This window comes from Rhinopithecus bieti, unplaced genomic scaffold (assembly GCF_001698545.2).
Source record: "Rhinopithecus bieti isolate Rb0 unplaced genomic scaffold, ASM169854v2 scaffold_32012, whole genome shotgun sequence".
NCBI classification, from domain to species: Eukaryota; Metazoa; Chordata; class Mammalia; order Primates; family Cercopithecidae; genus Rhinopithecus; species Rhinopithecus bieti.
In genome coordinates this window covers 4,600,365-4,613,819 of record NW_016814432.1, presented here as the reverse complement: position 1 = coordinate 4,613,819, position 13,455 = coordinate 4,600,365, and the positions used below count along the sequence as shown (strand labels likewise).

Genomic DNA, 13,455 nt, shown 5'->3' with positions numbered 1-13,455 from the left:
ACTGTTTTACTGCAAGATCGCACTTTGCAAATCTTAACACAAAATGTCTGGAAATAAACGAGACATTTGGCCCCAAAGGCTTAAGCCACAACATTTCTCATCAGGATGATTAATCTTTACGAAAAGGCAGGAAAACAAGACAGGACCGCCCACTCTGACATTTTCATTCTTTGACCAAAAAAATCCCAACGTGGTTCATGAACTGGAACCACCATCTATAAAAAGTAGGTAATCCTGAGTGCATGCTGATTATAAGATTAACCAGATCATTATCGTTCTCATTCTTTGCATTGAGAAAACTGTACTGACATTAAAAAGTGGTACCAGCATAGTTTTACTGAGAAATCTGATAAACCTTTGCCCAGGAACCAATCAACCTTAATAACAAGGTTACTTCATTTTTTCCTTTTCTGCTTAGTTGAAAAATATATAAACAACAAAGTGTAACACTAAGAAAACTCACTCCATTAATTTCTACTGTGTCCCTTTTGCCCGCCTTTCTGCACGCTGTGACTGGAGAGTGGGGAGGACATGTTTTTCAGGTAGGATGCAGAGCATCCCACAGCTGTTCTGAGCCAGCGGGCGTGTGTGCACGCGTGCATGTGCAAAGCAGCAAAGCAAAAGCATCCCTGAGGTCATACAGAAAGGGAGAGAGGAAGGAGAGGTGTGAAGAAGCAGGAAGAGGTTTTTCTGCAGGCTCAGGGAGTTTGCTGCTGGCTGTATCTAAAGTGTTCACCTAAAAAGAGTCAAATACGAGGTAATTCTGAAAGATCTGGGTTTGCTGCCTTTCCCTCCTTATTTTCTTCCCTCCTTTTCCACAGCTCAGGTGAGGAGAGAACCAGCTCTAACCTTGAGGCAGTTTTGCTCTAGAGAAAAGAAAAGAGTATCATATCAGCCATTCAAGGTGAACCACGGGAAGGAAGGGAACCATCCAAAGATGGAGCGGCGGAAGGGGGGAAGCAGTGTGGGCGTGGGGCAGCACGCAGAGGGAATGGGCACTGACAGCAGAAGAACACAGGCGAGGAAACAACTTGAAAACTGAGCTGGTAAAGCCGCCGACTTGTGCATTGTACATGAACTCGCTTACCTGTGTTATTTTTTCTATTCCCTGGAAGTTGTGCTTTTCAAAATGTTCCGCGATATTTAGGAAGGTGTGACGTTCTAGAAAGCAGCAATTACTTAGGACTATCAAAAGGCGCTGTTCCTAAAAGCAAAACACAGTTTTAGAAAATCACATTTATAGTGCCAGAGAGAAGAGCTGATGAACACTCGCCAAGTTTAATTATAATCTCCGCTCTTTAACGTCAATATTCAATGCTTTGCTGTTCTCGGCTGCTTCTTTCCCAATATCATAACATAAAGAGAAACACAATAAAATCCTGCAACTTCACTATTTGCTTAGAGTTACATGCAATATACTAAAGAATCAAATATTTCCTTTAAAACTTAACAGCTCGTATGGAAAAACAGATTGATAAAATCCCATTAACTAGGATCAGTTGGGAACTGGGATCAGTGTTTCTTATGAAAAGTGTTCTACTATACTGTTTACTGAATACTTTGTATATAAGAAAAGGCTACGGGAATAAATATTTTTAATAACTAATTACATTTAAAATGTAGAAACTATTATAAAACAGTTCATAAATTTTTTATAACTTGGAAGAGAATTATACTGCCATACATCTGTATGATGGGCTCCTTCAAACACCTTAGGCCATTAAGAACTGTTTGTGTTTGCAGAAGAAAACAAGGAGCAATCTCCCTCTAACGGGGAGTGAGGGTCGCTGAGGGTGGAGGACTCCACCTTAGGCTGCGGTCAGTGTAGCCAACAGGAAAGGGTACAAGCCAGTTATTTCTACATTCTCCAGGATTCTGTCGACCTAAAGTAATTTCTTACAAAAAGTACCAGACACAAATGCTAATAAACACTGTGTCCTTTCACAGTTCAAAACTACTTGGTAAATAAAATTCCAGGAATTGCCCTGATGCTGCTGGTGCGGTTCACCAGGGTGCCTGACCCATGCTCCTGCAGGTGGGCAGGCCTTCTCTGGAACAACTTTGACTGATTTAGAGCCTTGACTTAGATCCTTTGACTAAACCTTTGGCAAAAAAAACCCTTTCCATCACATACTCTGCATGCTCTTTCTGTGCATAACCAGAACAACTTACAGTAAAATAATTCGATATAGTAAATATGGGTATGTGGAAAAAAGATAACATCCTTGAATTTAATTGCCAAGCATGTTTTATATCTCCCAATACTTTCATTTAGCTCAACAGTTTCCAAAAACTTTCTAGATTCTTTTATTTTAAATGTTCCCATCTTTATTTCTGGCAGAGTGTATAGCCTATTCACTAGCTGTTTTTGGTCAACAAATGTAAGTAAAAGGCCTAGGGATTATTAAAGGATTGTCAAACAAGTGAATGGCCTTGAATTACCCTATGGATAGGAAATGGGGTACAAGACACGGTAAACAGGGTTCTATTATGTATAATACTCCTCCACATTTCGTGAATAAACGGCCAGAAGGAACACAGTGAATAAGCACTGGAAACTCGTCCAGGTGAGGTAGGGACGAGGACGCAGCACTCCCCCTCCAGTCCCTGGGCCTGGAATTACCATGACACAGTCCCTGCAAGGACAAGGAATAACTAAACGTGACATTTCATCAGCTGCCCTGAACACGCTGTTTGACTCAAAAACCTCAGCTGGTTGCTCAGTTTTGAAAATCAACCCTTAATTACTTTTTCCTTCCAGACTCAAGCCTCCTTATCTTGCAGACCTGAGCCTGCCACATCTTCTCTGCCCTGTTAATTCTCTTTGTTTTTCCCACTGTAATTTGTATGGCTCTTAAAACACAGAAAAGCTATTTGAGTGATTTAAAGTCTGACTCCTACAAGTACATTGTTGCTTAAATCTAATCATTCAGATGCAATAAAAGTGGAAAGAAAAACTGAACCGCACAGACTCTCAACCCTGGATGACTAATCAGAAGCTTATTAACAACTAAGATGGAGACGTATATTTGAAAACAACAGCTCCACCTATCAAACGCAGCACGTGCAGGTGACGAATACGGTCTCCTGTTATTTCAGTGATTCCCCACAGCATCTCTATGACGCAGGCATCACCACCACAGTTTTGTTCAGGAGAACACGGGGCCTGCGCCCGCTCAGTCATGTGCCCAAGGTCACACAGGATGTGATCCAGTGTCTTCTGACTCCAAATCTAGGTATCCTTCTTACCATAGCTGCTTCCCTCTGGATAACAGAACAAGACCCTGAGAAGATCGCACCAAATCTAATGAGATAGCTTTCAATTCAATGGAGAATACAGAGGAATTGAATTTAGTCACAAAAAAACACTGGAGAGTAAGGCAGGAGAGAGGAGGCCCTGCAACCTGCAGAGACACATGTGAGGGGCCTGGGGATCGTTGAGAATAGGCTCAATGCGAGTCAGCAGAGAGCTGCGGCGTCACGGGTCACAGGGAGTCCAGGGCTGACTCCTGTGCTCCACCCACTGGAAGAGGCACAAGAGCAGGACCACCCCAAGTGCAGGGGCACAGCACACCAGGAGGGAGTGCCTGAGGACTCAGAGTGCCAGCAAGGGGAAGACTCCAGCAGTCTCTGTTCAGGAGGTCCTCTCCTGCAGCCCTGTCTCCACAGGACTCCCCTAGCCCACTGCATTTCCACCCTCCACAAGCCCCTCAGCCCTTGAGGCTGCCAAGCATTCCTTTGTTTAAATGCGATTCTCCATCCCTCTCAGGAGTGCTGTGCTGCTGTATCTGGATTTCCTTCTATCTCTCTGATGAACCCTTTTCAGGGCAAACTGAGGCCCTCTGCTACTGGTGAGCCCATAAATACTGGCACCCTCAACATTATTTTGATATATTTGGCCCTTCTCTCATCCAACGAGGGTGGGGTTCCCCAGCTTCCCTCGCTTTCTCTGGGTGCCCTGTTGCAGGAGCACAGAGTGCCTTGGCGGCTCTGACCGGGCCAGCTGGCTGCTTTCCCCCAAGTGGGGACCCCGACCTCCCCCCACCAGGCACTGATGACGCTCTTTAGGCTACAGCTGGAAAACACTGAAGGATCAACCATGTCGCTAAACAGCAGAAACCAGCCCCGCCCTGAGGCAATGCTTTAAACCCTCCTGTAAAATCCATACCCAGCCCCCTCACTGCCGACACACCTGGGCAGGACGTCTCTCCCTGCTGTTGCCTGTGCGGACTCAGGGCCGTCCCCTGCGTGTCGCTCCCTAATGCTCTGCACTGATCACCCTGCAGTTCACACTTCCTTCTTTGGAACGCCAGCTGACCTCGCTTTGGGACGGCTCGGGACGGCTGCCACCACTCCTGGGGTGACTCCACCTGCAATTCTGGCTCAACAGAAGAACCAGCATTTTCTTTTTTGTTCAGCCAGAATTCTTAGTGTTCTTATCTACTCCCAGGCCTTATATATTGCTTATGTACTGCTGATTCACAAATCTGTATCTATATTTCTCTCCTGGGATCTAAACAAGGACATTCAACCACCCACTGGATATCTCTACCTGTATGTCACCCATTCAACAACAAAAACAAAAACAAAAAAGGGTTCTCTTGAACCTGTTTTTTCCCTGAATTCTCTATCTCAGTGAATGGTATCATTCTCTACCTAGTCATCCAAGGAATTGAATCTAGAATAATTTTTTAAATTACTTGGATCAAACCATATTTTTTCTAATATACCAAATCCCTTATTTGGGTATTCATACTTCTATACATAGCAGAAAATTTGGGTCAAACAGTTTTCCCATGAGACAGACACACACACACCCTTCAAACTCATGACAAACCAAAGAGGGTTATTTATTATTATTTTTTTGAGATTGAGTCTCACTCTGTCACCCAGGCTGGAGTACAGTGGAGCTATCTTGGCTCAGTGCAAACTCCTCCTCTTGGGCTGAAGCGACTCTCCTGCCTCGGCCTCCTGAGTAGCTGGGATTACAGGCGCCTGACACCACACCAAACTAATTTTTGTACTTTTAGTAGAGACAAGGTTTTGTCATGTTGGCCAGGCTGGTCTCGAATTCCTGACCTCAAGTGATCCACCTGCCTCGGCCTCCTACAGTGCTGGGCTTACAGGCGTGACCACCGTGCCTGGCCAGAAAGGGTTATTTTATTTATGAAAGCTAGAGTTTGAGTTTCAACAGATGAATTTATACACGTGATAATATATGTTTGTGAATCTTCTTGAATACATATATACATTTTAAAAAGTATGTGTATATATACATATGTATATAAGCAGTGTGTGCATACATCTGTTTGTGTATAAGTGTGTGTGTGTAGAGTGGAGGCTGTACTCAAATTAAAGGCTATGAGCGAACTTACAGAAATAAAGCAGAGAAAAACAGAACTTCTCTGGCTGAAGAGGCAAGAGCTGTGAGGGGGATGGCACCCTCGTCCTCTGCCCCCTCCCCAATCCATCATGGCAACTCTCAAGCACCAGGAACTACAAACGCACCCATTTAACACCCAGAAACCACACAGACGCAGACAGTATATGGAATGCCTGAAATTGCAACTTCAGCTGAAAATGTGAAGTGTGAAATTCATGTAAATTATACTTTCCTGAACATTTTGCATAACAGAGCTCCGAAGCACAGCACAGTGTCCTGCACCGCACGCTGCAGCAACGAGGCAGGAACAAAGGAATCTGATTTGTGAAACTGTTGTCCTACAGTTTTAAAGCGGTTTACTTTCTAGTTATCGTCTGACTCACAGAGGTCAAGCTGAAGTCTTCATGGATACTTCCAAACAAATCAGGGGAAGAAACATCCACAGAGAGACTGAACATAGAAGCAAGTAGAAACAGTTACAAATAAAGCACTCAAATTCAAAAATGCAATGAACTATATGCAAATTTTAAAAATGGCAATGAATTATGTGGAAAACATTTGGTGAAAAGTCACCATAACTTTTTTTTTTTTTTTTTTTTTTTTTTTGAGATGAAGTCTTGCTCTTGTCCTCCAGGCTGGAGTGCAACGGCGCGTTCTTGGCTCACTGCAACCTCCGCCTCCCAGGTTCAACCGATTCTTCTGCCTCAGCCTCCTGAGCAGCTGGGATTACAGGCACCTGCTACCACGCCTGGCTAATTTTTGTATTTCTAGTAGAGACAGGTTTTCACCATGTTGGCCAGGCTGGTCTCAAACTCCTGACCTCGTGATCTGCCCGCCTTGGCCTCCCAAAGTGCTGGAATTACAGGCGTGAGCCACCACGCCCGGCCAGAAACTTTTAATAAGTGCTTTAGACTTAACAGTTAACAGTTCAAAGAATGTCCTAGGGATAACCTGTTAACACGGGCAATGTGAAATTTAATCCGTAATATCAGGGATCTGACTGACAGCAAATTCCTGGTGAAATCATGAGCTAAAAATATGAAATCAAATAAAAGAAAACCTAGCAGAATTAAAACCTTATTGGGTCTCTAGGGAGGTGACAGTTTTATATACTGAAAAGCCAAAGCCAAAACCAGTAAACAGACAAACATGGATAAATTCCCAAATTGTCAACTGAAGAGGTAAGAGGCATTTATTTCAGTATCATCTGTGTCAGAGCATAAAGTCCACAGAAGTAACACATGCCAAGTTTAATTCAGAAAGAACAGATTTCTTAAAAAAAAAAACAAACAAAAAACAGCACTTTACAATGCTGTCCTATACAACAGCATTATGAAAAATTACTACACAGATTTGTAAACATCAAGAGTTAACATGAGTCCGCTGGAGCTCCAATAACTAAGCTTGACCCAGACATAATTCTATCAACACGCTTAGTCTCTAACAAGAGTAACGGTGCCTTCCCCTAACACCAGACTCATAAAAATAATCAACTAGGAGTTGTATGTTTATATTTAATACTTTATTATGTATAAAACCTGTTCATTGGATAATAAGCTAATCATGTCTTCAATTTGCTTGATACGTCTCTAATAAGGCAAAGATGGGTTGAAAAGATAAACTACAGAAAGAATATAGGTCAAATATTTTTAAAAAACTATTAAATATGAATAATCTTTCTTTCTTACTAGAAGTCTTAGGATATAAGACCAAGTATAAAATTTGAGCCTGTGTTTTTAATTCTCCTAAATGCATTAATGAGATTAGTTTAATTTTTACTTACTGTGTAGTATCTATATCTGCATCAGGCTTGGTGCTCAACTGTTCCAGACAGTATATAAAAACCTAAGTGAAAAAATAAGTTTCAGAACTCTCAGAGGAATGAACTCCTAGATATTAATCTATTTGGACATTAAAGACAACTTTACATAAAGTAGAATTACAGATCTCATTAGTGGTGTGCTGTTGTGTGCATGCATGAATATGTGTATATACTGTATATGCCCCATTAATGATGAAATATATATCCCATCCACATCTATCACGTGAGTAATGGAAGATTAGAAGTGCTATGTTTTGATCAACTATTAAGCGTGTGAAGATATTTTCGGAAAAAGACGTTCCCTGATTCACTCACCCACATTCTCAACTTTCTGTGCCTGCGAAGCACTGGCTCCAAGAACAATCCTTTACACCCCAGACAGGACGTCAGCAACTAATTACCACTGAATTTACGTTGTGCTCTAACAGAGTATGTGTGAGGTACCAAGAGAACACAGGAAAGGGGAGCGTAACGTAAATGAAACATTTGGGTATTGCTAAAACAAGTTGGAATTAATCTTCCGTTAAACTTTGTTACCCACTTACCCTAAACTATTATGTCCACAGACAAGATGAAAAAAGAATGCATGTTTAGTGAACGTCGTCTGCAGATGATGAATAGGAGAAGGGTTGACTGATACTTAGTATTATTTGAGGCTTTGGGCATTACTGCTTTCAATTATTACCTGCATTATATTAATGCTTAGTTGGCAAACCTCCTCCTGTGTTTTAGGTTGTTGAAAGACCTGCAAGGAAGAATTCTGATTAAACTTTTTGGACTTTGCTAAGAAAACAAGGCTTGCTGTGTATGAAGTTAGATATAAACAGTTAAAACGTGGAACACTGCTACAGGAGTGGTGCCCTTCCTCTAAAAGAAGGACACGCGTGAAGAGTGGACCTACTGGGGGGGTCTCCTCACTGTAGTGACTTGGGTTGGAGAAGACAATGTAGTCCTGGGCTGATGGTCAAGAGCCAGGCCCATCAATCACTGTCCACAGAGTGCGGTCACTGTAACCGCTCTACCTACAACACCTGCACTCACACTTTAACCTGCATCAGCCTGTCTTGGAATCAGACATCAGCACACCTACGCAGTTAAACTAAAAGGAACAAGCAAGCAAAGAGGGAGAAAAGATCTTGCAATACAATGAGTCAAAACTTTACCACTCTGATTCCCAAGGGCTCCTGGGAAACTGTGGAGTCCGAGCGGAGCTCGAATACTTACACTGGCCTCTCCCGGCTTACACTCCAGGACCCCCTTCAGCGACTGCAGAGAACACACGATGCACTGTTCAAACTGACATGGCTGAAGGGAAAACAGCATACCATAAAATTCAAAAACAAGCACTGGCTATGAAGACATATTTAACACAAGTGAATGCGGCCCCAAGGTCCACATTTTCCAGATTAATGGAATGGAACAGAAAACACAATCTGAAAAGTAAACTCCTAGTCATTGAGTTTTAGGTATGGCATATGTTTTATACTTCGTATTTTAGAATGAATCAATCTTGAGACTCCAAAGTATATCTAATTCAATTAAAATAAAACTCAGATTTGACTACAAATTTTCTTCAAAATTCTCCCCTTCTAAGAGGGCAGTACACGGTGAGGAGCAGATATAGGGGCTTATATACTGAACGCGGATTCTGAGCTATGATCTGGGACGAGCTCAGTCTCCCAGATCTTCCCCATCTCTGGAACTGTTCAACAAAATTTAATGTTAATAATAATGACCTAGAGGATATACAGGATCTTTATATCAGATAGACTGTAAACAGTCATTTTCTATCTACATTAAGTTAGAAAATGAAACTTGAAAATATGCCCAACCAATGGCATTTCCAGATAAGTTAGAAAGAATCTTAGCTCCTAAGGCTGTTTAGGTTTTCACTTTGTGCCAGGAACTACTCTAGGTAAGGAAGATACAGGAGTAAGTAAGACAGAATTCTCATTATGTGAACATTTCAGGCAGGAGACACAACCATGAAAGTCAAAGTCGACAAAATGGTTTAAAAAAGTATAGAAATAACATAATTTAAAATAATAAGTGTCATGAATAAAAGAAGCAGAACTTGGCCAGGCGCAGTGGCTCATGCCTGTAATCCCAGCATTTTGGGAGGCGAGGCAGGCGGATCACGAGGTCAAGAGATCGAGACCATCCTGGCCAACATGGTGAAACCCCGTCTCTTCTAAAAATACAAACATTAGCTGGGCGAGGTGGCGGCGCCTGTAGTCCCAGCTACTCGGGAGGCTGAGGTGGGAGAATCACTTGAATCCAGGAGGCGGAGGTTGCAGTGAGCTGAGATCGCACCACTGCGCTCCAGCCTGGGTGACAGAGTGAGACCGTCTCAAAAAAAAAAAAAAAAAAAAAACAGAAAAGAAGGAGAACTCAGAAAACAATCATGATGGGGGGTCTGCTTTTAAATAGGATGGTCATAGAAGGCCCCCAAGACTGTGAGAACATTGACGCTGAGACGGGAAGGGCAAGGGGGATCAGCCCTTTGGAGGAACAGGGAAGGAGAGGAGCAAGTTCTCAGAGGACAGCGTACACGGCCCGCAGAGTGGGCAAGAAACCACTGGGAAAGCAGGACCGCAGGAAGGTTGTGTGTCATAACCACCGAACCTGAGTGCAGGTCTCGAGAGATGGGTGGGGCCGGGTTTCATCCCGAGCGAGACACGGAAGGCGCGAGGCTCAACCAAGCAGCTGTGTGCAAAGCATTGGGAGCGAGAGCCTCTCTTCCACACATGCATTAGTTTTTAAAAGTCTGGGAAGAAAACTGAAGAGAAGAAAGGAAATGGCATCTACATACATCTTTTAAAAGACAAGTTTATTTTCTCATGGAAAGGAATCCAGACTTCATGAAAGCTAGAACAGTGTGCCTCAGCTTTAACGTCATGTTATGACTGCACTTGGAAACCACCAGAGGGCATTATAAAGAATACTTAAAAGTGAAAGTACAGTAATAAAATAAGAAGTAGAGGATGAAATACCAACCGCACAGAAAGCATTTAAAGAGGTAAAATGTTTGTCAGGTTACTGACCTTACTCATCTAACCTACCCACCTCAGAAGGTAACTTAAGATGTTACAATGATAAATATTGCTATAATATTGACAATCGAATCTGAGATTCAACCACGGGCCATTACATGTTCATGTTTGGCCAGGTGCGGTGGCTCACGCCTGTAATCCCAGCACTTTGGGAGGCTGAGATGGGGGGATTGCTTGAGGTCAGAAGTTCAAGACCAGCCTGGCCAACATGATGAAACCCCGTCTCCACTAAAAATACAAAAAATTAGCTGGGTGTGGTGGTACGCGCCTGTAGTCCTAGGTACTCGGGAGGCTGAGGCAGGAGAATCGCTTGAACCAGGGAGGTGGATGTTGCAGTGAGCCAAGATCATGCCACTGCACTCCAGCCTGGGCAACAGAGCGAGACTCTGGCTCAAAAAAATTAAAAATTAAAAAAAAAGTAAGTATGTTGATGTTCATGTGTGGTTGTTTAGATATCATCTATTACAATTTGGACTCAACTTTCTTATTAATTTTATTTTTATACCCATACTAATATAATAAGTAGAAACAGAATACTAGAAAGTTCAATGAGTGCTTTCGGTTGAACTAGGAGTAGGTGATAGTCTACACGTTCACTATTTCTTTTTTCTCAAAGGAAAGAAATAGTCCAATCTCTATGTATTGTCAGTGAGTCATCCAATTTAGATAACTGTCAAAAGTTATCACAAATCATTCAGTTCTTCTGAAAGAAGAAAATTCTCAGAATCTCAGAATTATCCAAATTGAAAAAAGGCAGAAACCATTTTCAACATGAGAAGAAAACAGGATGCTTTCGAGTGAGCTGTTTCAGAGCTCTGAAGCTCTATTCAGAGAGTGCCTCAGCTGGGGGACAGTCATAGTGAGGCAGTGCTTGACCCTGGTGTACTTAATGGGATAAGCAGCATTTTCCTACCCCAGGCACAAGGAAACAAAAAAGTTTTCTCGTCTCAAACAAATGGGACTGGCACTACGGAAATCTTAAGAAAATATACATTTTCTTATATTGGTATGTGATAAGAGGTTAGGGTTATACAACTTAAGTCATGTTCAAAGTCTAAGAATTTTATATACAAGCCGGGTTAAAATACTAATACTCCAAGCTGGAATCTAGACTTGTGCTCTAAGCATTGATTCACCTTTCCTCTTAAGACGTCCATGCAGAATAGCTAAAACAGACTCAGTGTTGTCAGGTCTGTCGTGGTAGGACATTTCTTCAAGGACCTCTGGCTAGACCACATCTTGGCTGACTCTGGAAGTGCTATTTCCTAGGGCTCACTCATTCGCAAGGTGCACTGGGGGTCCGTTCTTTCGTCCCTGCAGATAGTTATGTGGCTTGTGTGAGAGATCAAATGTGGAATTAGTTATTTTATGGTTGCAATTGCACTAGGATAAAGTTAAAAAATCAACTACAAAGAAGCTTCTAAAGTAACTATTTCAGAGCATCTTCACAGAAGCTGATGTACTACAACCAGGCAAACGAGGTCCCGAGGCTTCCAGGGAAGCGCACACTAGCTGACCACGTGTACCTGAGGCACTGCCCTGGAAAAGGACCTGAAGCCAATCCCTGTTTTATGGCTCAGAGTTACTGAATATATGGCAGATTTTAAGAATGAGGCATAGGATCTTGACAGCAGACTCTGCTTTCTCAAACTGAACACACAGTCTTTTTCCATGTGTGCATAACTGACTTGAGGCAGGTGTGTCTAACCTGCCTGCACCTGTTTCCTCCTGGGCAAGTGATTCAGTGGACGGTGGCCCAGTGATCCCTTCTGGCCTGTCTTCAAGCTTACGGTGATAATTAGGATAGGTTTGTATAAAAGAGCTCTGAAAATAGTGAACTGAATGTATTATTATCATAGTAGCCCCAGTGATCACAAGTATTAATTTAACAAATAAAAATCATTTATGTTTGTTCAGAGCTTTGCAGTTTACCGGGTGCTTTAGTCCACAGGACATCACTGTATCCCACCCACATCACTGTGAAGACAGGTTCTGCTCCTTGTTTACAAACTAAGAAGACTCTAGGGTCAGACAGACCACATGGCTTCTTTAGGATTGAACTAGGTTCGATTCCAAATCAAGTGCAATAAATTTCCCCTTCATACCAGTGCTGCCCAATAGGTGTAGAATGTGAGCCACAAACATAAGCCATGTAAGAAATTTTAGATTTTCCAGTAATCACATTTTAAAAGCTTTTAAAATAAACTCATAAAGTCAATTTTCATATAATCTATTTAATGCAACCTATCCAAATATTATTATTTCCCACGAAGTCAATATAAAAAGTGGACATGGCTTACATTCTGTCTTTTTGTGCAGGTGGTGCAGGTCCATACCTTTCTCTAGAGATTTAGTGTGAGGGAGAATTAACTACAGACTAGTTGCTCTTTAAATACAAATAATTGTGACAAGTAGAAACCCGATGGATTAAAATTTTCTTTCTTTTATAGTTTGAGATGGAAGTTTTGCTCTTGTCGCCCAGGCTGGAGTACAAGGGTACAGTCTCGGCTCACTGCAAACCTCTGCCTCCAGGGTTCAAGTGATTCTCCTGTCTCAGCCTCCCGAGTAGCTGGGATTACAGGCATGTGCCACCATGCCTGCCTAATTTTTGTTTTAGTAGAGACGGGGTTTCACCATGTTGGTCAGGCTGGTCTCGAACTCCTGACCTCAGGAGATCCACCCGCCTGAGCTTCCCAAAGTGCTGGGATTACAGGCATGAGTCACAGAGCCCGGCCTAATTAAAATATTTTTATAAAATATAAAGCATTTAAAATAGAATGATAATTGACTTATCAGAAAGATAAACTTCCCTAACTCATTTTAAGCGTGATTTAATTTGCAAAACATTGTCAGTAAGCATTGCTTTTCTAAATCACCTGGTTATATAGAAAGTAAGGTACAATGATATATTTATATTAACTTAAGACAGGAGCTTGAACTTTGGAGGAACAGAATAAGTCAAAATTCCCCAGCCCCAGAAGACGGTTCATGAGAAGTACAGTTAGCCCTTCATGCCCCAGGCTCTGCATCTGTGAATTTCACCAGTGGAGGAACTGACTGGATAGGGAGTCCAAGGATATCCAAAGCCAACCTTGCCCTTCATGCCCCAGGCTCTGCATCTGTGAATTTCACCAGTGGTGGAACTGACTGGATAGGGAGCTCAAAGATATACAAAGCCGACCTTGCTCTTCATGCCC

At 42.3% G+C, this 13,455-nt stretch overlaps 1 protein-coding gene across 6 annotated transcripts in view; it reads right to left on the bottom strand.

The window, feature by feature from the left end:
• The window catches only part of EXOC2 (exocyst complex component 2), a 164,945-nt gene that overhangs the window by 17,214 nt on the left and 134,276 nt on the right, over window positions 1-13,455 (bottom strand). For all 6 annotated transcript variants that reach the window (XM_017850353.1, XM_017850351.1, XM_017850352.1 and 3 more), the window contains 5 exons: window positions 8,430-8,510; window positions 7,891-7,950; window positions 7,167-7,228; window positions 5,767-5,833; window positions 1,088-1,204 (listed from right to left, as the gene is read on the bottom strand). In XM_017850353.1, coding sequence (XP_017705842.1) covers window positions 1,088-1,204; window positions 5,767-5,833; window positions 7,167-7,228; window positions 7,891-7,950; window positions 8,430-8,510 — 387 coding nt within the window. The remainder of the gene's footprint in view (window positions 1-1,087; window positions 1,205-5,766; window positions 5,834-7,166; window positions 7,229-7,890; window positions 7,951-8,429; window positions 8,511-13,455) is intronic.